General features: G+C 35.1%; 1 protein-coding gene across 4 annotated transcripts in view; it reads left to right on the forward strand.

Moving 5' to 3' along the window:
- Window positions 1-1154: 1154 nt before the first annotated feature.
- Window positions 1155-24812, forward strand: part of LOC131035519 (uncharacterized) — a 111044-nt gene continuing 87386 nt past the window's right edge. For 2 of the 4 annotated variants that reach the window (XM_057967229.2, XM_057967230.2), the window contains exons 1-2: window positions 1155-1750; window positions 1873-2004. In XM_057967229.2, the coding sequence (XP_057823212.2) occupies window positions 1658-1750; window positions 1873-2004 (225 nt within the window). In that variant the 5' untranslated portion in view covers window positions 1155-1657. The remainder of the gene's footprint in view (window positions 1751-1872; window positions 2005-24812) is intronic. The other 2 variants (XM_057967231.2, XM_057967232.2) reach the window with 2 other exon arrangements.

The following is a 24812-nucleotide window of genomic DNA, read 5'->3' on the forward strand; positions in this document are numbered from 1 at the left end:
AATGTTTCCTTTTCATTAATATTATGCTATCATTCATATTTTTAATCATACCATTTCAGCTTAACTCATGGCTATTGAATTCAAATTCAATCAAAGATTTTTTTGTCAAGGTGAGATGAAGATGACAATCAAACCTAGGCATAAATATAAAACTACAAACCCTAAAAGGTAGTAAGGATCAAATAATCCTAGGTTTTGATATAAAATTGCAAATATTAGAAAATGCTCAAATATGAAAGATAATATCATACATAACACCTAAAGACCAATACTTGAGGGGGTGTAAGTTTGGATGAGAGACCATGAAAGTAAAACACACCATATATAAATGTCTAGGAATAAATCAATATACCAAACAATGATAAAAATGTGTACCGTAGATATATGAGTGAGATAGCAACACTAAAACACACTCCTTTCAAAATGAAAAGGAGTGAATAAATAATTTTTAGAAGTGATGATGAAGTACTTTGCTCAAGACTAGCTTATAGATCTAATTCTATGTGTTATGATCGAATTTGAGACTATATCACAGTAATAGAGTATAAGATGGTCTATTCTCTATGTTGATTCTTTTTTATAATTGCAAGGATATTTTTTGTGCCTACAAATTTAATCCTAGATCCATTGACCAACCAATCTTTCTTTTGTAGAAATGAATTACACATTATTGCTCTTTAGAAAATTGTTTGCTTTGGACATGCAAACATACAATTAAAGGCTTAGTAGTAACTACATATATGATTGAAGTTTGCTATATAAAGGTTATTCTCCTCAATCAAATGTCTTGAATCGATTTAATGGATGAATAAAGATTGACGTCATGCAAGCAACCTTAAGGATCCCTGGTCCAGCATTATGATGCTAATACTAACTAATAATGTAATGAATATCCGTGACACTCTTAATGTGGTAATGTGACAAAAGACCTATGGATGCTTAAAGAATCTTAGATATTATAAACGAGTTAGAAATTGTCTTTTTAAACAAAACCTTCACATGCCAAACACACATTTCATATTCAAATCAATTGACAATAATGATCAATAGAAAGAAAATTGAACTAAGAATATTAAAATTTGTTAAAAAACACGAGTATAAATTTAAACTAATTTCTGAATGTAGGTCCAAAAAACGATGGGCCGTACAAACTATGCTTTGCTAAATATAATTTATTGCAACTATAACTTCTCTCCCCGAAACCTCAAATTTCTGAAAAAACGGGAGACTCTCCTCCACAATTTCTTCAAAACCAATTATTGCCACTATAACGACTGAAAGTAAATCGTTTAGAACGTTCGCAAGCTCGAGTCGAAGCATCTGCAAATATAATGAAAGAAGAGCCAGTCACCAAACCGCATTAAATAGTTCAACGCATCGACAGTTTTTGTTTTTGCGTTTTTTTTTTTTCAATTAGCGGCAGCAGTTGCTGTTATTATTGTCTGAGAATGCAGTGAAAAAGAATGATTCTTGTTTTCGTTTTTGAGGGGTTAGATTTGAAGCCCTAGAGGAAGTTTGTGCTGAAAACCCTGATCGGAAACCCTAGGGGGAAGGAGTTTTTTTTCCTCTTTCTTTTTCATTTTGAATTAACGAGGGTTGTTAAGAATTTTTTGATGTTTGATACCCTGAGGGACTGCGGGAGCCGCTGTAAGTCGAAATGGGTGCCAGCCGAAAACTCCAGGGCGAGATCGATAGAGTATTGAAAAAAGTGCAGGAAGGCGTCGACGTTTTTGACAGTATTTGGAATAAGGTATGCATTTATATACTGTTTCTTTTTTTTTAACCTTCTAGTTAATCTCTCTCCCTCTCACTCTCTCTTTGTGGCTGAAATGATTATTTTAGGCTCATTTTCTCATTTAATGTGTTTTGCAGGTGTATGATACGGAAAATGCAAATCAGAAGGAGAAATTTGAGGCAGATCTGAAGAAGGAAATTAAGAAGTTGCAAAGATATAGAGACCAGATTAAGACATGGATACAGTCAAGTGAAATTAAGGACAAAAAGGTAGGTTAAAAATTCAAACAATACCTCCCGCTTAAACTGAGATTTACTGTGGTTGACCGGCAATGTCTATCGTGCATTCTGGATAGACTTCTTACCAAAATTATAATTTTTTAAATGCAATACAAAATGATATGAAATTTTTATTGATAATAATTTTGGTAAAAAGCTCATCCAGTAGCTGGATAGATACTGGCTGGTTGATTTTCCCAATGTTTAATTTTTTTTTTTTTCGCTTAGTAGCTTGAGTTTTCATGGTCAGTTTATTGAAGTCATTTTTATGATTACCAATTTGAATGTCCTTATTTTCCATGTATTTTTTAGGTAATAATTTAATAAACACAAGGCAAGAGCACCCACTTAGTTTTATTTTATATTGTGTCAGTTTTTCTGAATTGGCTTTCATGAGTAGTGGTTCACAATAATCCATCTCCAATGAGCTTGGAACATGTTCTTGAGGGGCTTCCCATGAATGAATTGGCATACTTAGGCTAACCAACCAGGTGTCAAAATCAAAATCAAACTAAAAAATATGAGCAAGGAATATTGACCAGTATTCATTATGTTAAAATCTATCTGTTTGTTGGACCTGATTTCATACGTTTATTTTTTTTATCCTTTTTGTTTGGTTGGACCTTACCAAAAATGGGACCTTTGTGGGTAGCTTTGCAGCCATTGTTGTTGTGTGACTCTTTTAGTCAGTCATAAAATTCCCAACTCTGAGTTGCATGTGATTTGAAATCAGTCAAAATGTATTGACTCTTGAGACCCCCCAAGTTTGTGTGAGTCTTTCCTAGTCCGATCATGATCCTAATAACTGAGAAAAGAAGTCCTAAATGCAAATGAAAAATGCCTTATGTGCAGTAGCCATGAATTTTACTGGTCTTTTGCCTTGGTTCTCTGCCGGCTTAGCACAGCCCTCCCTGTTCAGTCCATTTGAAGTCCAAGCTTGGTTACTTTGCTTGCAACTCCATAAATTAAAGTAGTATTTTATCTCAAATTATTCAAAAAATATATAGCTGGCTGGTGTCTATTGCACTAAGTCACTTTTGCAATAACCATAATCTTGTGTTCAGTGTATTGCCCATTTTCAACACATAATAAGCCCCCAAGGGATTTGAACCTGGGGTTTTGGTATAATAGCCCCAATGGTACCAGTAATCTTATTGCATTCAACAAATGTTAGGGCTTTAAACATGGAAGCTATAGATGACATGGGGGCAAGCTTGGGTTTGTTGCAGGGTTACACTTGACTCCTATCTTTAGGTGAACATTTGGAAACACATAGGGTTGGACCTAGGTATAAGCATTGATATAAGTTATACGCCTAAATGCAGTTACCCCAGGGATACTTAAAAGTGCTGAAGAGTCCATGCGAATGGAACTTGTTCTTGCAGTTTGAAATTAATTGTTCCCTTCCATTTTTCCAAACTTTTTGGGAAGATTGACACTTTAGTTTGTCCAAGAAGGCACATCTCTTACATAATGATGAATAATGGGTAGCAAAAGTGTTGACATCAAATCCTAAGACCAAATGATCTATTTTTCATCAAAGTGGTCTCATGGAAACATGTAGAGGTGGGCTAGGTCTATGCATTGCCATAAGTTTTACCTTGAAACTTAGTTGCCCCCAAGGCTACTCCAAAGTGCCCAAGAACCCATGGGAATGGAACTTGGCCCTTTGATGTGAAACTAATGGTTAATGTTTCCTTAGATCATTTGGCCAAGATTGACTTTCTAGTTTATGCAAAGAAGCACATCTCATATGTAAGCATGTTTAAAGGTAGGCATAAATATTGATGTTAGATGCTACTACTAAAGGGTATCTCATTCTTCAAAGTCACATTATGGAAACACAACGAGGTGGGTTTGTGTCTTGCATTGCCATAAGTTTTGTGAGGTAGGAATTAGGCAAAGGCATCATAACATAAATTTAGCCTACCACAAAACTAAAATGCTATGAAATCAACCCCTAACACATTCAATAAAGACAAGACATTCAAAAGAAACACAAACAATATGCAAATGTCTCCTTCATTGTTCTTCTTTCTCCTTCAAATTGTGTGGATGTCACCTACAAATGCAAATGATTTGAAAGCAAGTTGGATGACAAGATAGAGTGAAATCGATAGCGTAAGGATACTAGAAGCATAGTTGAAAATGACAAAGAAGAAAGCTCAATTTATAGGAAAATTGATGAGGATATCAAATTGGAATGGACAATGTGTAAGAGGCAATTTCATTCAAAAAGACATGATTAGGAGACAAAATATGACAAATGCTATGTCAGATTAATGACAAGTTGCTATGCCAACATGTGAAAAGTTGCTATGTCCAATTTCATGACAATTTACTATGCCAAGTTATGACAAATTGAGAGAAAATTAAGCTTCTCAACTATGACAAATTAGCCTAAAAAATAGTTCATGATTATGACAACTCGAGCACAAAAAGAGGAGCAAAGTTAGTGGAGAAATTAGGGGGAAATGTTAGGAGAGAAAAAAGTGGGAGAAATTAATAATTTTTCATTTATAATTTCTCTCACAAAAGAAATTAGCTAATTAAACATATAATTTAATTGTGGCATAGGGTAAATAAATAAATTTATTTATCCTAAGAGGATGTTAGTAAAGGATTAAATCATAAAACCTTAGGAGATAGAAAAGAGAGGAATTAGGTCATAATTAGGTCATGACGCAATTAAAGCAATAGACAAATGATGACGATCGTGATCAAAGAGATAATTAACAAAAACCTGATATTGATTGACCAAGATTGATGACGAATCGATTAATAATGACAAAAAGATTAAATTGATAAAGGATCAATGACTAATCTATCCAAATCGACAAGGATTTGATGACTAATTGAGATCGATGACAAATCGATCAAAGATTGACAAAAGAGTTGATTTGATAAAGATTGACAAAGATCGATGACAAATCGATCCATATTGTTTGTTGCAATTTAAGAGATTCCTTAATCTGCAATTTCATTGCGAGTGCTGGAGACTTTCGATTTCATTTACGAGGTCTTCATCATTTGCGATTTATGGAATTCCTTCATCTGCGAGTTGTTCATCTCATTGTGCAGGTACGGTTCTTCATTTTCATTTTTAGAGCCATGCAGTTGTTCATTTGCATTAGTTTTAGGTTTATAATGTTTAGTGTTTATATTTTATAATGTTTGTAATGTAAGAATCTTTAAATTTAAAATAAATTATAATTTCTAAATCTATAATATATGCCTACACTAATCTTTACGTAGTGTTTGTAATGTAGGAATGAGAAATTTTAAAAAATAAATTAAGATATTGAAAATGTTACAACTTAAAGAAAATTAAAGGTATTTTAATAAATATTTTAAATATGTTATATGCTAAGCATATCTTTAAATTATTCAATAGATTTTATTTTATTTTATTTATATTTAGTTTTATTTCTTTATAGTAAATTTAAATATATTATAATTTCTTATAATTTTAATGAAATAAAATAATAGTTATATATAATATATTTTTTTAATAATATATTTTATTTATTTTAAATTAATAAATAATTTAGATTTAAATTTCAAAGTTGTGCATATAATTATAGATTTTTAGATTGTATATTTTGTAAAATTAATTTTGAAGTAGTAAATTAAACATATATTATAAATTATTTAACTTACAGTCTTAAATGAATTTAGAAATTATAATTTGTGTTATATAAACTCAATGTATAATTATTCATATTTTATAATTTTATTACATTATTTTTTTGTAGGCATCATCATTATCATCATCATCCAATGTCAGAGCATTAAAAAACGACAAGTGGATCAAATCAAATGCTAAGTTTCCATTGTAAAAATATGTCATCATCCTTGAAAAATATCAAGGTGGTGGAGGTTATAAATGGAGGTTTCATGAGTGTTTAGTTGATTATAAAGGTTCCTATATTAGGGTTCGTGGGCACCTTTGCTGCATAAATGGTATCGGATGTGAAGGATTGTTAGCTGAGAAGATTGCAAAATATCAAAAAGAATAGGGTGAAGCTGTAATCGGGTTCAAACATCAAATCAAAGGTCAACTCTAACTCTAAATAAACCTCCTTTGTATCCAATTTCAAAAACATCTACTAGTCAAAAGATGAAATTTAGGACCTCTTAAAAAAGCATTTAATTTGCAAAGTCGAGAGGATACAAATCATAATATCACATGTTGTTTGTATGTGAATGGAATTTCATTTAATGTGATTCGCTCTCCATATTGGCAAGAGATGGCTAGGTCAATTAATAAAGCACCAAAAATATATTACTAATAGACAATTGTAGGTGATTCGAGTTTCATAGAAAACCTCAGGGGTTTCTATCATTTGTGATGGATGGAAGGATGCTGGAAATAAGCCATTAATCAATGTGATTGCAATGAACCCAAATGGGGCAATGTTTTTGAAAGTAGTGGAATACAAGGCTGAAGAAAAAAGATACCCATTTTTTTTTTTGGGTAAGCTAAATGCTTCACATGGTGTAGCTCTCGTCATTTTAGCAAAGCAAATTTACATTGTTTGTGATAAAACCAATCGGCCCTAAACACATTGAAATTGGAAAGACCAGATAGAGGCATTGAGCAACAAAAGGGTGCACACGTCATCACTAAGCATCTATCTATAATATCAACCTTATAAACAGTGTGATTTGAAAAAAAATAAAGATAACTTGAGAAGCTACTTTGTGGTTGGCAATTTTCATTTGTCTCTTAGCAATGATTTGTCAACATACATTCGACCCCCATGACCCTGAAATGACCCACCACCTCCACGACCCGGGCCAAGCAATTCAGTAGAGGTCATGTTGAGTGCTTCTTCATTGATGGTCGGCTCAAATGCATCATCTTCGTCCTCATTGTTGTTGATCATGCCCTCAACACGCTTATACTCTTTAATCTAGTCTCCACCCTCGTTCAACATCAACCCAAGTCGCTTCTTCAGGAAGGTAATGTTCCTTGCCATGATGGGCTTTGGGCTTTCAAAGACCTCTGGGTCAAGAAAGTATAGAATAGGAAATTTGGGCACTTCTCTTCCTTGGAGTTTGACCACAAAGTAGTCCTGCGAGTTGGGGATCCACATTTCTTCATCCACATTTGCCACTAGGCCAACTCTCCAAGGAAAGATAACCCAATTTATTGCCAACATTATAATTGAAGCAATTGAGTCAGTGGGGTTAGAAAGTGTTGTTTAGGTGATCATAGATAATGCAAAAGTATGTAGAGCAACATGGTTGGTCATGGAAGCAAAATATCCAAATATTAGGTGGATCCCTTATTAAGTTCATTCTTTGAACTTAATGTTACAAAAAATTGGCAAAATTCAATGGAGACAAAAGATTTATGAAGAAGCAAATAAAATTTAGATGTTTATTTGTAATCATCACGTCACAGACCATTACAAACTATTTACCAGGCTAGAGTTGTTAAAGTTGAGTTTTCATTTGTATTAGAAATATTCAAATATATAATTTTCATTAAATGTTGTTTTTGAAATATATGTAAGATTTATATATTTTTTTAAAAATTATTATTTTTTAGTTGAAGGTGATTGACACACGCTTTGCCACACACTACATTGTTCTCAAAAGATTTGTGGATGTCAAACAAGCCTTGAAAAGTATGGCGATTGGTGATGTTTGGAATGTTTGGAGGCACTCTCAAATAGATAGAGCAAATGTAATGTCCCCTTTTGGCTTTGCCCTAAATGTTACCTTAAAATCACAAATTAAATAATGAAAGATCATTAGAGGTATAATTTCACCATTTAAAATGTCTTTTAACAAGATATGCCTTGATTTAAGTCTTGCAACCATATTAAACAATATTTGACATATATATTTATAATTCTTAAATCTCAATTATTTCCATTAGGGTTAGTAATCACACATATAAGTACAAATACATATAATTATCATAATTCATTACACAGGTCTAATCACAAGAGAGTTTGAATGAAGGAGCATGATAGGATCGGCTTGAAGCAATCTTCACACTAAGTCCCGTTGTGACGTTTTCACACATTGCACCATTGCAAATGGGGACCTCCCTTTAGTGTTTTTCGCTTTGTTTAGTTTTATTTTGGCAACAGATTCGCAGTTTTAAATCTTAGAATGAGAAGAGGAATTCTGTTTTGTCAAATCTAAAATATGAGTTGAGAAGTGAAATTGTGAGGCTAAGGATTGAAATTTGATTAAAAATACATGCATGAGGTGAATCTCCACTTTGAAATGCAAGGGAGGTAAATTTCCCCGTTGCAATGCGTGAGCACCTTGAATTTCTCGCCTTAGCAATGTGTGAGCACCTTGAATTTCCGCCCTGCATTGGGTAGTTTATGTGTTAATTTTGTGAAATTCCACCTTGTTCTAGTCATTTAATGTGCGAGACCACCTAATTTCTGCTTTGCATTAGTCATTTTATACATGAACTTTGTGAATCCCCGCCATGCATTGAACACCGCCATGCATTGAACATTTTTATGCCAGAAAGCTAAAGAAACTCAGATAACTGCAACTAGAAAAACTAAAGAGAACAAGATGCACAACTATTTATCCTAGGAAAACCCTCCACCTGAGGGTGAAAAACCCAGCCACACCAAAAATCAAGTTTTATTGAAGACACAAATTTAAATACAGAGCTCTCAAGCTTAGCAATCAATCATCTAATCATGATTGATAGCACTTAACAAACAAGAGCAGAAGCTGTCAATATCACAGCTAACTGAAGGTGATTACAAATCAGCTAACAAATCGAATTTCTGATGAAGAAGTGAATAAAAGTCACCACACCTGCCGATGAAATCTTTTTTTGAACTTCAACCGTCTCCTCAAAATCGCAGTTTCAATGATAAAGAGCGAACCAACATATCAATCATCCAAAGGAAGATGAATATTCAACACTGCACATAAATAATTCTCAAAAATGATAGTTACCAAGAAACAGGATTCATACACCAATATTGATCGAGCCACAAAGGCAAAAAAACTGAAACTCTTGACAGATAGGATACGAAGAGAGAGGAAAATAACATTCTCCAGCTAGCATTCAAGACGGTGACAGCAAACAAGGAATAGCTGTAAGAAACCGATAGAAACAATAATAACGAATAAAAAAAAACAACCAAGCGAATAAAATGGTGTCTCCTGCAGCTATAATCATTAACAATTTCTGCTTTGCATTAGTCATTTTATACATGAACTTTGTGAATCCCCGCCATGCATTGAACATTTTAATGCATGAGTATCTTGAATCTCTGCCTTACATTGAACGTTTTGTCTATGCATTAGCTATTTTATACATGCATCACGTGTAATTCCGTCTTGCATCTCTTGTTTTATGCATCCACAAGGTGAATTTCTGCCATGTATAATCCCTTTTTTGCATGTACAAGGTGAATTTCCGCCATGTATAAGCCCTTTTATTCATGCAGAAGGTGAATTTCTGCCATGTATAAGCCCTTTTATGCATGCACAATGTGAATTTCTGCCTTGGTTTATACATGACCCCTTCTTATCTCCGCCCATCAATACATGATCCACATGAAAATCCACCAAGGAGTAAATTTTGACAATGTTGAGTGACAAAGTGAAATGATTGACATTGAGGGATGAAGGGAAGTGTTTGTGGAGCAATCTTGTGTGAATTAGTAATATTGTTTTTGATATTGTTTCACATAACATGAATTGGTAATACAAGGCTCGAACTTTCATTCATCATAAACCTTTTGCCTTGTAATTTCATAGGATTTTATTTATAATTACAATCTAAGGTATTTTGTCTTTCTTTTGTTAGGAACGTTGGATGCAAGAAATGATACATGAAGAGAGATCTCAACAATAGGGAGAGGGAGAAAAACTTTACAATCTGAAAAGGAGATCAAGTCATGCAAAGAGGGCAACATCAAAAGCAAGGGTGTTCAAAGATCAAAGGAAGGAACTCAACAATACGATGGATTGATCAACTAAGGACAAAGCTCAAGACATGAAAAAGACTTCACAATGATGGCGAACAAATGAAGAAAGACAAGTTCAAAACGTGACAAGGATTAGAAAATCAAATTCAAGGATGGTGAACACAAAGGATTCCACAACATGAAGTCAGGAACTACACCAAGGAATAACAAGATCAAGAAATGCTCAACTTGGATGAATCCCAAATGTGAAAATAGAATGCACATTGAAATCAAAGGGGTGCATTGCAAGGAATATAATTCCATAAGAGTTAATCACAGGTAGAAGACGATGCAATTTGGGAATATGAACCATCACATTCAGTCGAAAGGCTTGATGATGTGAGTATCAAGAGATATGCATGGGTGGCACCTATTCATCATCAACTAATCAGAAGAGGCCACGTTGGGCATGTCCAAGTTCAATGTACCCGACTCATCAACAACTACACATGTGGAGGGCACTAAATTCAATGTGCCTAGCCTTATTTCTTATTGGTCCACATTCAAAAAGGATGTGTATTCAAATTAATGTAATTTTCTCTTTGGTTGATGAGGTGTTAGTTGTAATTAACCCTAATTAGGGTTTTGTTGTGACATTTTCGCACATCGCCCCATTGCAAATGAGGACCCCCACTTTTTCGCTTTCTAGGTTGGTTGTCTTAGCTGGTTGTTGGTTGTTGGTTGTCATGTTTTTGGTATTAGCCTCTTATTTGTTGTTGCTCGAGGGTTGATGAAGTCTCTCCCTTTGGGATGAAGTGAGGTACATCACTATCTTTGCCCTCCAAAGCTTTTAGCGATTAGACTCCAAGGAGAAGATTCCGTTTGTCTTAGAGCAATTCTAATCACCATGACTAAGGATGAAATACATAAGTTGAGAGATATGTAGGAAAGATTGAAGTTATCAAAATCTCTTGGCTTAGGTCAATTAGGGTTTGAAGAGAGCATGAGGAATGTGAATGAAGGTTTGTCTCATTTGCATTGAAATGTCAATACTTAGTTCGCACTTTGACAAAGGATGAAGTTTTGAATCATGATTTGCCTTAGAGATGAAAATTTGGTAAACTTAGTCTCAAAATCTTGACAAAACTATAGAATGCAAATGGATTGCAAAGCTAGCAAAATTGGCCGATCCAACCACCAAGTGACAAAGGTCTTTGATTTGGCCGACTAAGGAATGAAGTTGCAAAGGTGCCTTGAATTTCTGCCTTAAAGCAAATCTTCCAAAGGGGTCTCCAAAATCCGCCTTGAGTTTGAGTTGCAAAGGTCCTCCAAAATTCCACCTTGAATTTGAGTTGCAAAGGTCTCTCCAAAAGCCGCTTAGACCAACATCTTGCAAAGGTGCTATCAAATACCGACCACATCAAAACTTGCAAAGGTCCTCCAAAATTCTGCCTTGAGTTTGAGCTGCAAAGGTCTCTCCAAAAGCCACCTAGACCAACATCCTGCAAATGTGCTATCAAATACCGACCACATCAAAACTTGCAAAGGTGATGTAAAAATCTACCTTGATGACAAGTTGCAAAGGTAAGTTTCAAATCTGCCTTGATGAAGACTTGCAATGGTACTCCAAAAAGCCTCCACCACTCACACTTGCAATGCTCTTTCAAAATGCTGCCCCAATCATGAAGTGGCAAAGGTACGGCCAAGTATATGACTTGCAACGCTCCTTCAAAATGCCGCCCCAATCATGAAATTGTGAAGGTGCCTCTAAAAGCCGCCATGATGTCAAGATGCAAAGCTGCTCTCAAAATCCGCTTTGAGATCAAAGTTGCAAAGGTCTCCTATAAATCCGCCTTGGTGAATAATTTGCAAAGTTCTCCTTCAAAATGCCACCTAGGAGATAAGTTACAAAAGTGCTCAAAAAATCCGCCTCAGTATAAATTTTGTAAAGGTGTTATCAAATGCCAGCCAAGTCAAGAAGTGCAAAGCAACCTCAAAAATCCTGCCAAAGCTAGTTCAAAGCTAAGTGAATTTGCCATACATTGCACCAGACCTCACAAGCGTAAAATCAGATCTAAGGCATAAAGTTAGACCTCAAAAAGTGGAATGAGATCTCCAAACATGTGACTCGGACCTTGGAGCACTTCAAAATCAGATATGGGATTGAAGATAGAATCACCATTTCATCATCCTTTTAAAGATATACCAAACTATAGGTTTGAGAAATCTATCCATGTGTGTTTAATACCATCCTTGTTTATTTTGCAGGTGACAAAAGATGAAGATACAAACTGCAAATTATTGAAATTATCTAGCTAGTTTCGGATTCTACTATAATTAAATGTTGCCTTTGGCAATTAAAATTTAATTGATATTGAGCGAATATGTCTTCTAATGTTAAATAGGTCCAAAGTCAAATGCAATGTAAAGTGTGGCCCCATTCTTATGTAATTTGTAATTAATTTATTATCCCAAGATGGGCGCCAATATGTAAGAAGGGAAATATAAATCAAGTCGGCCTACTTAGACCCAGCCGATATAAGGAAAAAGGTGATTGAGTCTTGTATATAACAAGACTCAATCCTATCAACCATTTTAATACACACATCAAGCACATATGATCAAGCATGGTCAAGTGAATATTATGATCTGCATTATACCTAGCGAATTAATCAGTCTGATTGAAGTGAATCTGTATTTCATGGCTGAGCGAAATTGTGTTCAATCTGAACATCGAACTCATCTTGCACTTACTGGTCACTCCATCAGATCCGAATCTGAATCTATTGCTGTGCAACATGTGCGAACATTTGACTTCCTAAATAGTGCAAATTCGATTATGGAGGCTGTGCGAACTTGCATGCTATCCGAGCTGTAAACTGTCTTCATTCAGATCCGAACCTGGACATTATTGAGGGCAGACCTGTGCAAACTTGTTGAGAGCTTTGCTGGGTGAGATTGAGCAGTAATTATCTTCCTTTATGATGCCAAAGTTCTGCACATGATTAGGTGAATTAGGGCCTGCACATCAGAGGTTTGATTGGGCAAAGTTCTGCCCTAGCTTAGGAACTAAATTGGATAAGTAATTTGATCTATTCTTAATTGTAATCCGCTCATAATAAAAGGTTCTGATCTGGATCTTTGATGCTTGGTTTTTCCTCCAAGAGGGAGGTTTTCCCAGGGTATATTGTGTTTTGTCTCTCTTGTGTGTTTACATTTAAGTTAATTTCCGAGTTTACTTAAATCTGATTACTAAAACTAACACAAACAACATCAAGAACAATTCAAAAGCATGGAAGAAGATTCAAGACATTGCAAAGATGAAAGGACTTCAACCATACCAATCATCGCAAAACAAGGAAGTCAGGGCATTGGAACGTGAAAGAAAGATAACTTACATAATGATGAAAGAAAGTTTTACAATCTTGAATTCCCTTCGGGAATCCAAGAATCAAAGACAATACATCGAGGAAATCTAATCTAACCAGGTGCACCATTCATCAAGTGTATCAGGGAAGATCAATCAAGGTCATCACACAGTCTACATCAAACATGATCAAGGAAGCAGATAGTTTCAGAAGAGTCAATCAAAGTTCGCTTCTCATCATTATCACATTGAGCAAATTGGATAATGTTGAGTATCAAGAGATATTACTCAATACTCATTCATGATGATGAATCAAGTCTACAAGCAAGTTAAGGTGGCATCCTAGTCATCATCCCACCAATCAGAAGAGTTCCACATCAACATGTCTAGATGCAATGCACCCAACTCAGCTTATGGAGACACAAACTTCGAGCTACCTACCATCATTTTCTATTGGTTCACATTCAATATTGAACCCAAATGTAATTTTCTCATTGGTCAGAGGAGTTTGTTGTAGCAAACCCTAATTAGGGTTTTCATCTTGTAATCTCGACCATTAATCTCAAATCAATTCGAGCCTTTGAATTGTAATGAGCTCTCTATATAAGGCTCAAACTTCTCATTTGTAAAGGTCAATAGATAGTGGATAGTTAATAGTGAATAGAGGTTAATAGCGAATAGTAGATAGCAGTTAGAGTAGAATAGGAGGAGAAGGCAAAAATTGTTGCCAAAGTTGTAAATAAACTTCCTTTCATTGAAGTTATGGTGGAATGTGTTGTTTCTTTACAAGCCCATGGTTTCTTGTTGGATCTTCATGTTAGATGATAAATAATTAGATGAATGAAAGGAATTGTGTATGTTTCATGGTGAAACTCCTAATCCATACCACTAGTAGTTTGTTGATTGCAAATTCGCCTTGTGTGATCAACTGGAATACTTGAATGAGCTTAAATTCAATTGTTATTCAATCATTTATATGCATTCAGTGAACGGTGTCTATGCTTGATAATGATTTGAAAATCATCTAATTTCCTTAGAAGATCGCACTAAGCTTTGTGGAGTTGTTGCTTTGCATGTCAAAGCAGGGCTTAGTCGAGTTGCACCAAAGATTATCCATCGTTCCTACATTCTTAGACTTCTTAAACCCTACATCGTTTGCCTTTTTTTATTCTTTGAGCAAGTAGATAGAATCTAAGTTCCAACAATTCAAGCATTCATGTACAACGTAAGGCCCCTTGTGATTCCAACATTATCACATCAAACCATTGAGCTTATCCATACGCCGTGACCCAACATAGAACCTTGGAGTTATCTCAAGTGATCCTTATGCAAATCTTCAACATTTGAGAGACTTTGTTCAAGCGAGGATAAGACACCTTGGTATTTTTTTCTGTGTTTGATTGTGCATAAAAAAACACATGAACAGGTTTGTCTTGAATTATCTTGACCATTGATTTCAAATTAATTCTAGCCATTCATATGTAATTGAGACCTCTGTAAAAGGCCTTGCGTTCTCATTTGTAAAGGTTTCTAGTTGAGTAGTAGAAGAATAAGTAGAGTAGGAGGGAAGACAAAGATTGTTGCCAAGGCTTGATGGAATAAACATACTACTTTCATTGAAGATATGGCGGATTTTGTGTTATTTGAACATGATGCATGGTTTCTACTTATTTAAGTTTAGATAAAGCTCATTCATCTTAATGGAGAAATGTGGAAATATTTGATGAATTTCTTGGTTCATGCTTTTTGTCATTTGCTGATTGTAGGCAATTGTGTAAAGTTAGCCCGAGCCTAATTATTGTTGCTAAGTTCGCTGTGGATATTTGTTTAAGTTGTGCTAGTATTGTGTATTTGTATGAATATTTGCAATAATGAAAATCATTCACTACCTTAGGAGATCGCATCAATTTGTGTAGTTGTTATCATGGCAAAGCAAAGCTTGGTTTGAAGGAGTTTGTCTATCTGAGCATCATCCATTGTCATCATTGTCTTTAGGTGTTAGATTAGTTTCTCTAAACCCTTTCCCTTTTGATCTTTGTTTGAATTTGAGTAAGTGTAGGAGGAAGTTCCAGCTGCGATTCATAAACGTAAGTACCTTTGTGATATGAGCAAGATCACATCATTCACCGAGTCTATCCAATTTGCATTGTCAAGACTTGACTAAAGAAACCTTGGGGTTATCTTTTTTGATCACATTGTTTAGCATATAAGGTTTCCTTGTTCAAGAGAGGATAGAATACTTTGTTTATTTTGCATTCAAAGTGCATAAAAAACACATTAGCAAGCCCAAGAGCAGATGCTCATCCTTTTGGCCAACACGGTAGTCAACTTGGACATCCAACATGGGGTGGTCTACCCAATGGAATGTTTGTATTTGCACACCATATCCATGTTTCCTGGTGCACGAGCACCTGGAATCTAGTAAATAGGTTTTGAATCGTAGGAGTTAGGGTTAGGTCTACTGTGATTCAATAAGGTCTATTGAGACCATTTGTAATGTAATTTCATGTTTTTAGATGGGTATGTCAAATTTGGAGTCATAATTTGCAAATCTGTAATGTTGTTCAAAAGTTGTCATTTCTGTTGTCATCGGGATAAGTTATACCGATGAAGTCTCATTGCTGTAAAAAAAAGTCATCAATACTGTCATCGGGATAGTTATCTCAATAAAGGGTCTCTGTTGTAGAAAGTTGTCAAAGTTTGCCATTGGAATAGTTAACCCGACAAGTATCATCGGGATAGGTTACACTATTGGGATTGGAAAATCCTGCTCAACTGACTTTGTTGGGCTATCCCGATAGGTCTCCAACTGTCTCGATCGGTATAGCTATACCGAAATAAGTGACATCGGGATAAGTTTCTTCTATTGGAGTTGCACGAAAAGGTAATCCCATCGATAGTAGCTATTCCGATGAGTGATTAAGAAGTCATGATCGGAGTTGCTATTCTGACATTGGTACCCAACGTTGATTTAGCAGATCGGTATTGTTATTCCAATATTTGTGTCCGACAGTGATTTTTCAAATGTGGAAGTCGAACAGTCAGGGAACCCAAGAGTCTGTTGTGACCGCGTGGATGCACAAATTTGGTATAAAGTGTATACAAAAATTGAATTTTTGAAGTCTGAACATTGGTAACTAATTTGGAAGCTCATTCTTTTCTGCAATTTACCCTGTTTTTTGTACTGATTTGATTCAAACTGTTTGGGTAAGCACAAGTGGATATAGAATAGTGTGTTTCTTCTTGTTGTCGATGATGGAAATTCTTAACCGACAAAAGGGGGAAAGATCTTTGCAGATTTCTTCACGAGGGTTGCCTGGTTAGTTAGGGTAACTAAACCAAATTCGACAATCCTCCTTGTATTGCATCATTTCCCTATTCATCCTTTTGAGAGCATGATGGGTTTCACTGAAAGGATTTCCCTACCAACCAATCCACACTATGAAATACCTCGGAGAATCATATAAGGAGTCAGGAGCCTGTCCTTTCCAATCAAGCCCAAAAGCATGGAATGAATATCTAGTCATTCGGCTTCTTGGCCCCACCCTAGGGGTTGGTGTACTTGACGGGGGTGTCAATGTTGCTGCCTCATTATCATGTATTTCTTATGTATTTCTTCTTTCATCCCATAATGGGATGGTTGGTTGCATTAGAGTATTAAAGGGATCTTAAATTAATATAATTAATTATGCATATATTAAGAATAATAGCAAGAATGATAATATACATTAGAGGCATTATATTAATTACTTAACAATCCCAAATATTATTAAATTGCAGGCATGCTAAGTGGATCAACAAGACGGATCAACAAGACAAGTATTATGTGTTATGCATCATACCTAGTACTTGTAAATATCCAAGTTTGCTGACTACTCTTATTAATTCTAATATTGATTATCTCTTCCTTGATTGGTTGACTTCCCTTTCTCATTGGATCCACTTGCTTGGTTGCTGATCCAAACACTTATTTATGTCTTGCTCTATCACTAATTTTAGGCTGCTTATACATATAAAATTAGGGTCTTCTCTTTGACTTGATACTTAATTTCAGATTAAATGCTTACTCCATTCCATTAATTTTATTGATATATCTTTACTTTTGCTCCATCCACCACCTGTATGCATATGTATGGTATTTATTTATACATTTCTCCTTTATTCTGATTAGTTCCTTTATTCCTTGATCTCTTATTTTGTTTATTCCATTTCTTGTTTTTATTTTCCATTTTCTTCTATGCCCTCAACAAATGACTTCTATCTCCTATTTATATTTTTATGAGGAAAGGGTCACAACCCTTCATCCAAATCGTTGCCCTTTAATAGCTTATAGTTTAATTTTAATTTAATCTTCCTTTATTCCTAATCGCTGGTATGGATTTAGTGTCACTTTTCTCCTTAATTATTATCTCCACAGGCTAATTTTGGGTGAACAATCTTTGACGCCTACAGTCTTTTTGACTCGAACAACCTTTGTCTTTTTTGTTAAGTGTGATTCATATCTCTTGTGTAAATTATTAAGTCCTGTGGGTCGTTGGATCAAGTTCTTAATCTCAAAGAGGGGACATGACAACAAATAATATCAGAACATTAATTATTGATGATGATTGGTGGGCTCAAATAGATTATTATTTTTCACCAAGCCAATATACACCCCCCTTCGTTGTTGTGATACTTATATGTCAATATTGGGTGACATCTATGATTGCACGGATACAACGGTGGAGAAGTTAGAGATATTATTATGACAACTCCTTTGCAACTTTTGGCATATGTTTTGAATCCCAAGTACAATCATGCTGACGTGTTAGCATTGCTAAATAGGACAACACCAAATATAGATGTTGAGGTTTGTTTATGGATATAAAAAATATTTCAAAAAAATGTTTACAAATCCTAGAGTTGCTGCGGAGATTCGAGATTAGTTTGGGACTTTTGCATCCTTTGATGGAACTTAATGCAGATGTTGATGCAATTATAGATAAAAAAGAAATGTTACTTCTAAAGTGGTGAAACTTCCATGGTGTCACCACCTAACATTTGCAAAAGTTGGCTATCAGACTTCTACCACAAGTTTAACTTTATATGAATTATATTCTTATTTAAATTTTTATTTGATTGTTTGTCTTTGTAATTTATAAATTCAACTTTTTTCATAGGTTTCAAGTTCTTTTGCATTTGAGAGGAATTGGAGTACATATGGCTTTATCGTTTTTGTGAAACAAAATAGTTTTGTAGCCAGAAAAGCAAAGGATCTTGTATATGCGCATTCCAATTTTGTCTCTTGTCACATTCCTCCACATACTCCATGAAAGGACCTAGTAGACTTTGGGATGTACAACTTGAAATGAGGGACATTGTTGCATCCATAAATGCATTGACACATCTCAATCCCATTGTTGAGAATTTTGATGACCTTCATTTGGTTCTGAGATTCTGGTTGGTCGTCGAATTCAATCCAACTATCCTAACTCAGCAGAGAATCTTGATGAATCAGAACTCTAATTTTAGGAGAACCATGATGATATTTTTGATAGCATGTGGTTATACGAAACTATTAATGTATTTGAATTTTGCTTGAATAATAAAATTATATTTGAATATAGTATTTTGTAATATGTAACAATTATGTGTCTATCTTCTTTAATAACTTAGAAAATTGTGTTAAATATATGTGTATGTGTTTTTTATGAATGATGTATCTTGCTGTATACATATGAGAGGTCTTGAAAAATGACCGTATTTGTATCGGATACCGTATCCATTTACGTATCTGTTTTTGTATTTGTGCAAATTTGTAAATAATTGAATACAAAACATGAAATAAGGAAAGTTTGCTGAAGATTTTTTTTAATAACATTCTACTTTTTCAAAAGAAAAATTGTACTGCTAAACCTTGTTTACTCGTGGAGACAGTTGATTTGATGGTTTTTAAGATTCAAAATAAAATTACCAAGCTTTGTCCGGTTGTCGTGATATACAAGTTCACTATTTGAGTTATGATTGCAAATCTTTGAATAAGCATGTATTATGTCATTGTATGATGAGCATCTTAGTATAAATAGAGCTGTCTTTTATTCATTTGAGCTACATGGTTTGCACCAAAAAGGAAGGAACCCCATGATCAATAGCCAATACAATAAGAGGAACAAAGTGAGCACACATCTTTAAGTTCCGTACAAGTGAATTTTCTTGTAGTCTACAGTCTAATCCAAGTGAAAATTTCATTCTTTATATACACCATACAAAAAGACTTTTCTGAATGGTTGTTATAGTTGATTGTCCTAGGCTTTGATTGTTGTTTTTGAGAAACATCTAGATCAGCTCATCTCTTTTTGCAACAATCTTTTACCATGCAAACTAATGTAATCTCTCATCCATCATTGTGATGCCTTTGTTGGCTCAACATGGATGTGGGGTACATGATCGATTGACAATGCTAAATGAAAATATCACCAAATAATATATAGATTAAATATATTGCAATCTTTTTTTCTATGTTCTATCGTGTTTCCAAGATAGAGACAATAGGGTATAGGGTGACAGGTTTATGGGACGACTTTTTAAGGAGGCCATGTTATTGACAAAGCTGAATGAAAATATCATCAAATAATATATAGATTGAATATATTGCAATTATTTTTTCTATGTTCTACTGTGTTCCCAGGGTAGAGACAATAGGGTGTAGGGTGACATGTTCTTGGGACGACTTCTTAAGGATACAATAGGGGGTAACAATTAAAATTTTGAAATTTTAGAAAGATAGGAAATTCGAATATTCATATGATAAGGCATTCACCTAAGTTACCGGGTTTTGCAGGGGGGGACCCCTTGGGTCTTGGTTTGGTTCCCCTTGGTTCCCCTTGGTTCCCCTTGGGTCCCGGTCTTGGTCTAGTTCCTCCTAGGTTCGGACAGGGTCCTGCCCATAGCCTGCAGGTTTTGCCCTGCGAACCTAGAAAGAACCCCGGCAAAATTTTGGAGAATTTCAAGGAACCAGGGAGGAATTTGGCATTGAAGTCAATTTTTAAAACTTTTTTAAAGTGTTTTTTTGCCAAAAATGTCTGATATGTTAAATTCAGTTGATGCTATGAATTGTATGAAACCCCGTCAGGGCATTCATGCTTCAAGGTACACCTCCCAAAGTCTCCAATATGCAGCAAATAGTGAGTTACAAGTCTGCAATAAGTTTTTGAACACACCGATCATTGAATAGACCCTTCCAAATTGAGGAATGGACAGCTGTACACCAATAAAGGATAGGGAACACTCTGTATGAGGTAGGAAAGCAAATAAGCTCACCCAGCTAATTTCCAAAGACTCAACCTTTACCAGCAACTTGAATATTAGCTCCAACTCATACCAAGACTCGTTGAAGAATTGAAAGCATTCAGTTTGTTGCACTAAAAACCACCTATGGGTCTGCTTGTGATTTGCTGGTGAAACAACATGCCTGGAATTGAGTTTCCCCATGCAAAACCCATCAATTCTCCACCTCTAGGTCAAGGCTCCACAAGATTAAGTGAATAACATCCCCAAGAGGCAGCAACTAGGCTACCATGTTCACACATCAGCACCCATCAGTTTGGTATATACATCATGACAATCGAGTTTTGACTATTAATAGGGTGGTGTATTTGCTATGTTATTTGACTATTAGCATAGTGGTGTATTTTGAACTTAACTACTATTGCATATATGTATATATTTTTTATTTTTATATGTTTTTCTACTAACAAACCCAAACCCCCCCAAAAATTCTTGGCCGAGCCTGCAAACCCAAATCTCAAACCCTAACCTGAGCCTAAACTGGAACCGACAACTTAGGTATTCACCATATTCATCATATAAACGAGGACTGAATTGAGAATTCACATGAGTTGACATACAAATTGACAACATTTCACTATCTAATCATTTGAGTTGTCATTATTAATTTGCATATACAACAAAACAAAAAGGCTGAAACATTAGAACTATGAAAGGATAAAATGTAGACAATTAGATCTGCAACTGCTATCCTTTTGCCTCATCTTCACGTAAATTAAAGTTTGAGTTTGTATCCGAGTCATTGTCAATATATGGGACTGTCTCAACCAATCTCTCATGTGCCTCGTCATCAATTTGTGCGGTATCTTTAGGTTCAACATCCCATCTTGCATTTGGAGTTTGTTAATTTGAAGTTGGGAAACCACTATTCACAGCCACAAATTTCTCAACTTGTTGAGGGATAAACTTATTCCTTTTGATTGCTTGAATAAATTGTATGTGCACCCATTCCTCTCTATAGTAGAGGAACTAGCAATCTGTAAAAGGAGTTGAGTGGCAAGAAACCTCAACATTAGTGCATCCGTGCCATACCATGGTCATCATCCAAAGATAGGGTTAAGGTATTCTAGCCCTATTTATTGTTGGCTTTGGTTTGCTAAATGTTTGACGTTGAAGATTGACATAGGAAGATGACATTCAAAGTATAGTTGTGTCATTGCTATATATTTTTTGGAAGACATTCATGAGCCTTTCTTTCATTTCATTATCATTAGGAGGCACTTACCTAGGCCTTAGTGCATATCATTGATTTAGAGCCATATGAAGTGAAGTGTCCATAGTTTTCCAACATTGTATCACAGTGGGCTTGATATCCTCCTAATATTATTCCAAATTGAATGCCTTGCTATGAATTGCTTTCTTCATCGGTCTAAGCATATAGTGAAACGTTTGGTAAATCTCCTGAAGCCTAGTAGAGGAGTCTATATCAACATATCTAGTGACCTATGTGATAGGTAAGATGAAGGGGCAAATGCATTTGGAAACCAAAATTTCAAATAAGAATAAGACTCAAATGACAAAGTGTAATGCCCAAAATCTTTGGTTACTGCATTATAGTTTTCATTTGTTGTGCAAAAAGTTGGCAACTGTTGCATACCAAGTGTGTCAATACAAAAAAATAAAAGTACAGGTTACAAGTATTAATAAATAAATAGTTTAATTATTTGATAATAACATCAAAAATTTCTTACCTCATTGTGTGCCAACAATCATCATCAAGGATCTTTTGCTTTATATTTTTTCGTTTAGTTGTGTTTGCCTTAGGCTGTCCACCCCACTTTGCATTAACCATTAACCATTGTTGATTGTAGAGGCTTCTACATATCAAGAGTCCTTTGAACAAAATAAAGTAGTTGGTATATCTTGTTTCCATGTGGGTTTCAAGAATGTTTTCCTTGAAAAAGTCCTAAAGAGAGCAAGTGAGGTGTGGTGGTTGCAAATGAACATTTGTATATCTTTTGATTTTGCCACTACTATTACCTAACTTATTTCTTTAATGTCTTTTAATGTGCTGTTCAAAGCATGAAAACAACACATGATGCAAACCGGAACCAAGTACATTCAACAAGTAGCTTGTTCGGGCAGCCCAAAATTAATAATAGTACAAGCTTTTATAAAAACATATTGAAAAATATATACACAAACACAAGAAGGAATATCCTTCAACATTTCTACTTGACATCCTCCAAGACACTTGACTCAACAAGTAGGTTTTTTATATCCTCCAAGGCACTTGGCTCAACAAAAGAGGTCTTTCACCTTCTCCAAGGCACTTGGCCCAACAAGTAGGTCTTTTGTATCCTTCCAAGGCATTTGACCTACCAAGTAGGTCTTTTATATCCTGCAAGGCACTCAACCCAACAAAATAGTTCTTTCACATCCTTCAAGGCACTCGGCCTAGCAAAATAGTTCTTTTTTCATTGTCGAAGGCACTTGACCTAGCAAAACAGTTCTTTTTCCCATCCTCCAAGACACTCAGCATATTTTTTTTATTTTTTGCCATCGTGCACCCACATAATCTAGCTTGTAATAAAATATGGTAAACATGAATGCTGCCAATTACCTGTCAATGTTATAATTGTTGCTTGAAGTTAATATATTGTACCTTAATTAGAGCTGCCCCCATTGGACAAGAAAGGCAAACTAATTTTGATACTTGAAGTGGTTATGGAGGTCAGGGAAAGAGGGCTATAATGAGCCAAAAGATTGGATGGAAGATTATCATGATGAAAACTATAGGAACCCTAAGCAACAATTGTTGTGAGCACTTGTTCAAGCATCTAGATTTGAGGACGAAAACCCATGGATCTATGGAGGTCAAGGGATGAAATCACCAAATATCTCACATTGGATGATGAAACCCCTTCGGTTGAAAGTGTGGTTGCACACAGAGGTTGCATCTGAGCTTTATTGGTGGCAAAACTTTTAGTGATATCAAGCTGGTTTGATTTGCAGTTTGTCTTGGGGGTGATCCATTGTATTTTCAGTTTGTATTGTGATTGTGCAGCTTATGTTTCAACTATTAGGGTATATTGTTGTATTTCTTGTTGTGGTTGCTGCCTAGTCACAGTTTGTAATAGATTTGTAAATTTGGGTATTTTGTGAATGAAACTTCTCCTTTAAATCTATTATTTTATTATCTTTTGTTTGTAAACTTGACAATGTAATATTGGGTATTTAATGTGACTGTGTAACTATAAAAGGGGAATTTTCTGGGCTTTCTATGTTCGGGTAAAATAGATCAGGGTTAGTCTTTTCGTGGCAAATTAATGAATTTCTTAGTATAATACAGGGTTGATAATGCTGCTATCGTAAACATTACCACCATCTAGGATTTTTAAGGTTTTGAGTTTAAAATATTTAAACTTCAAAATAGAAATAGCCAAAAATGTTTGCCTTAATATTAGGCTTTTATGAAGGCCCTATTAAATATATTTAATTCTGTCCGAAAATATTTGCATTAATGTTTCTTAGATACATTATAACTGCTAGCACCAACTTGAATATGGTTTAATGTAGGAGTCGTGGGAATAGTAATGATTGCTGCTAAATAAATTTGAAGTTATTGATGCCATAGGAGACAAAAATAAAAGGCTGTGAAGCAACCTTATGCCTAAAATGGACTTATTTTGTGGGCCCCTCATTTGTATCAGCTAGGAAGGAAAGGAGGTGGCATGGAAAATTAAATAACCATTAGGCAAAGTATTAGGCAAAGTAGGAAATTGTAACAGCGAGCAGAAGGAATTAATTGGGTCCTAGCAAGAAGAACAAGGTTTTAAATTTTAAATCACAAGAGAAAAATGAGGTGCTTCCTCCATTAAGCCACATAGATCTCAAAGAGAAATTATCTTTGATTTGAGAATCAAATGGGACAAGGCAGTGTTGGGAAGGTGTGGGTCCCAACAATACACAATTAGGAATTAAATCAACTTTTATTTGCCCTTACGACTAGCAGAAAATTCAGACAATTTAGGAATTGACAAATTTGTCTAGATTCTAACGTGATATGGAACCTCCATTGAAATTCAAATGGTTAGGTTGGCATGTGGGCTCCACTCGGTCTTCAGCGGGATGCTCTTGCATCAACATGAGGTCCAAAAAATGTGCTTGTAAGTAGCTTGTACCATCATATTAGCTAACTTACACGTGTTGAATTGATGACCACTTGTACAAAATCTGAGGCCCCAAACTCATTTATG

This window comes from Cryptomeria japonica, chromosome 3, assembly GCF_030272615.1.
Source record: "Cryptomeria japonica chromosome 3, Sugi_1.0, whole genome shotgun sequence".
Lineage (NCBI taxonomy): Eukaryota > Viridiplantae > Streptophyta > Pinopsida > Cupressales > Cupressaceae > Cryptomeria > Cryptomeria japonica.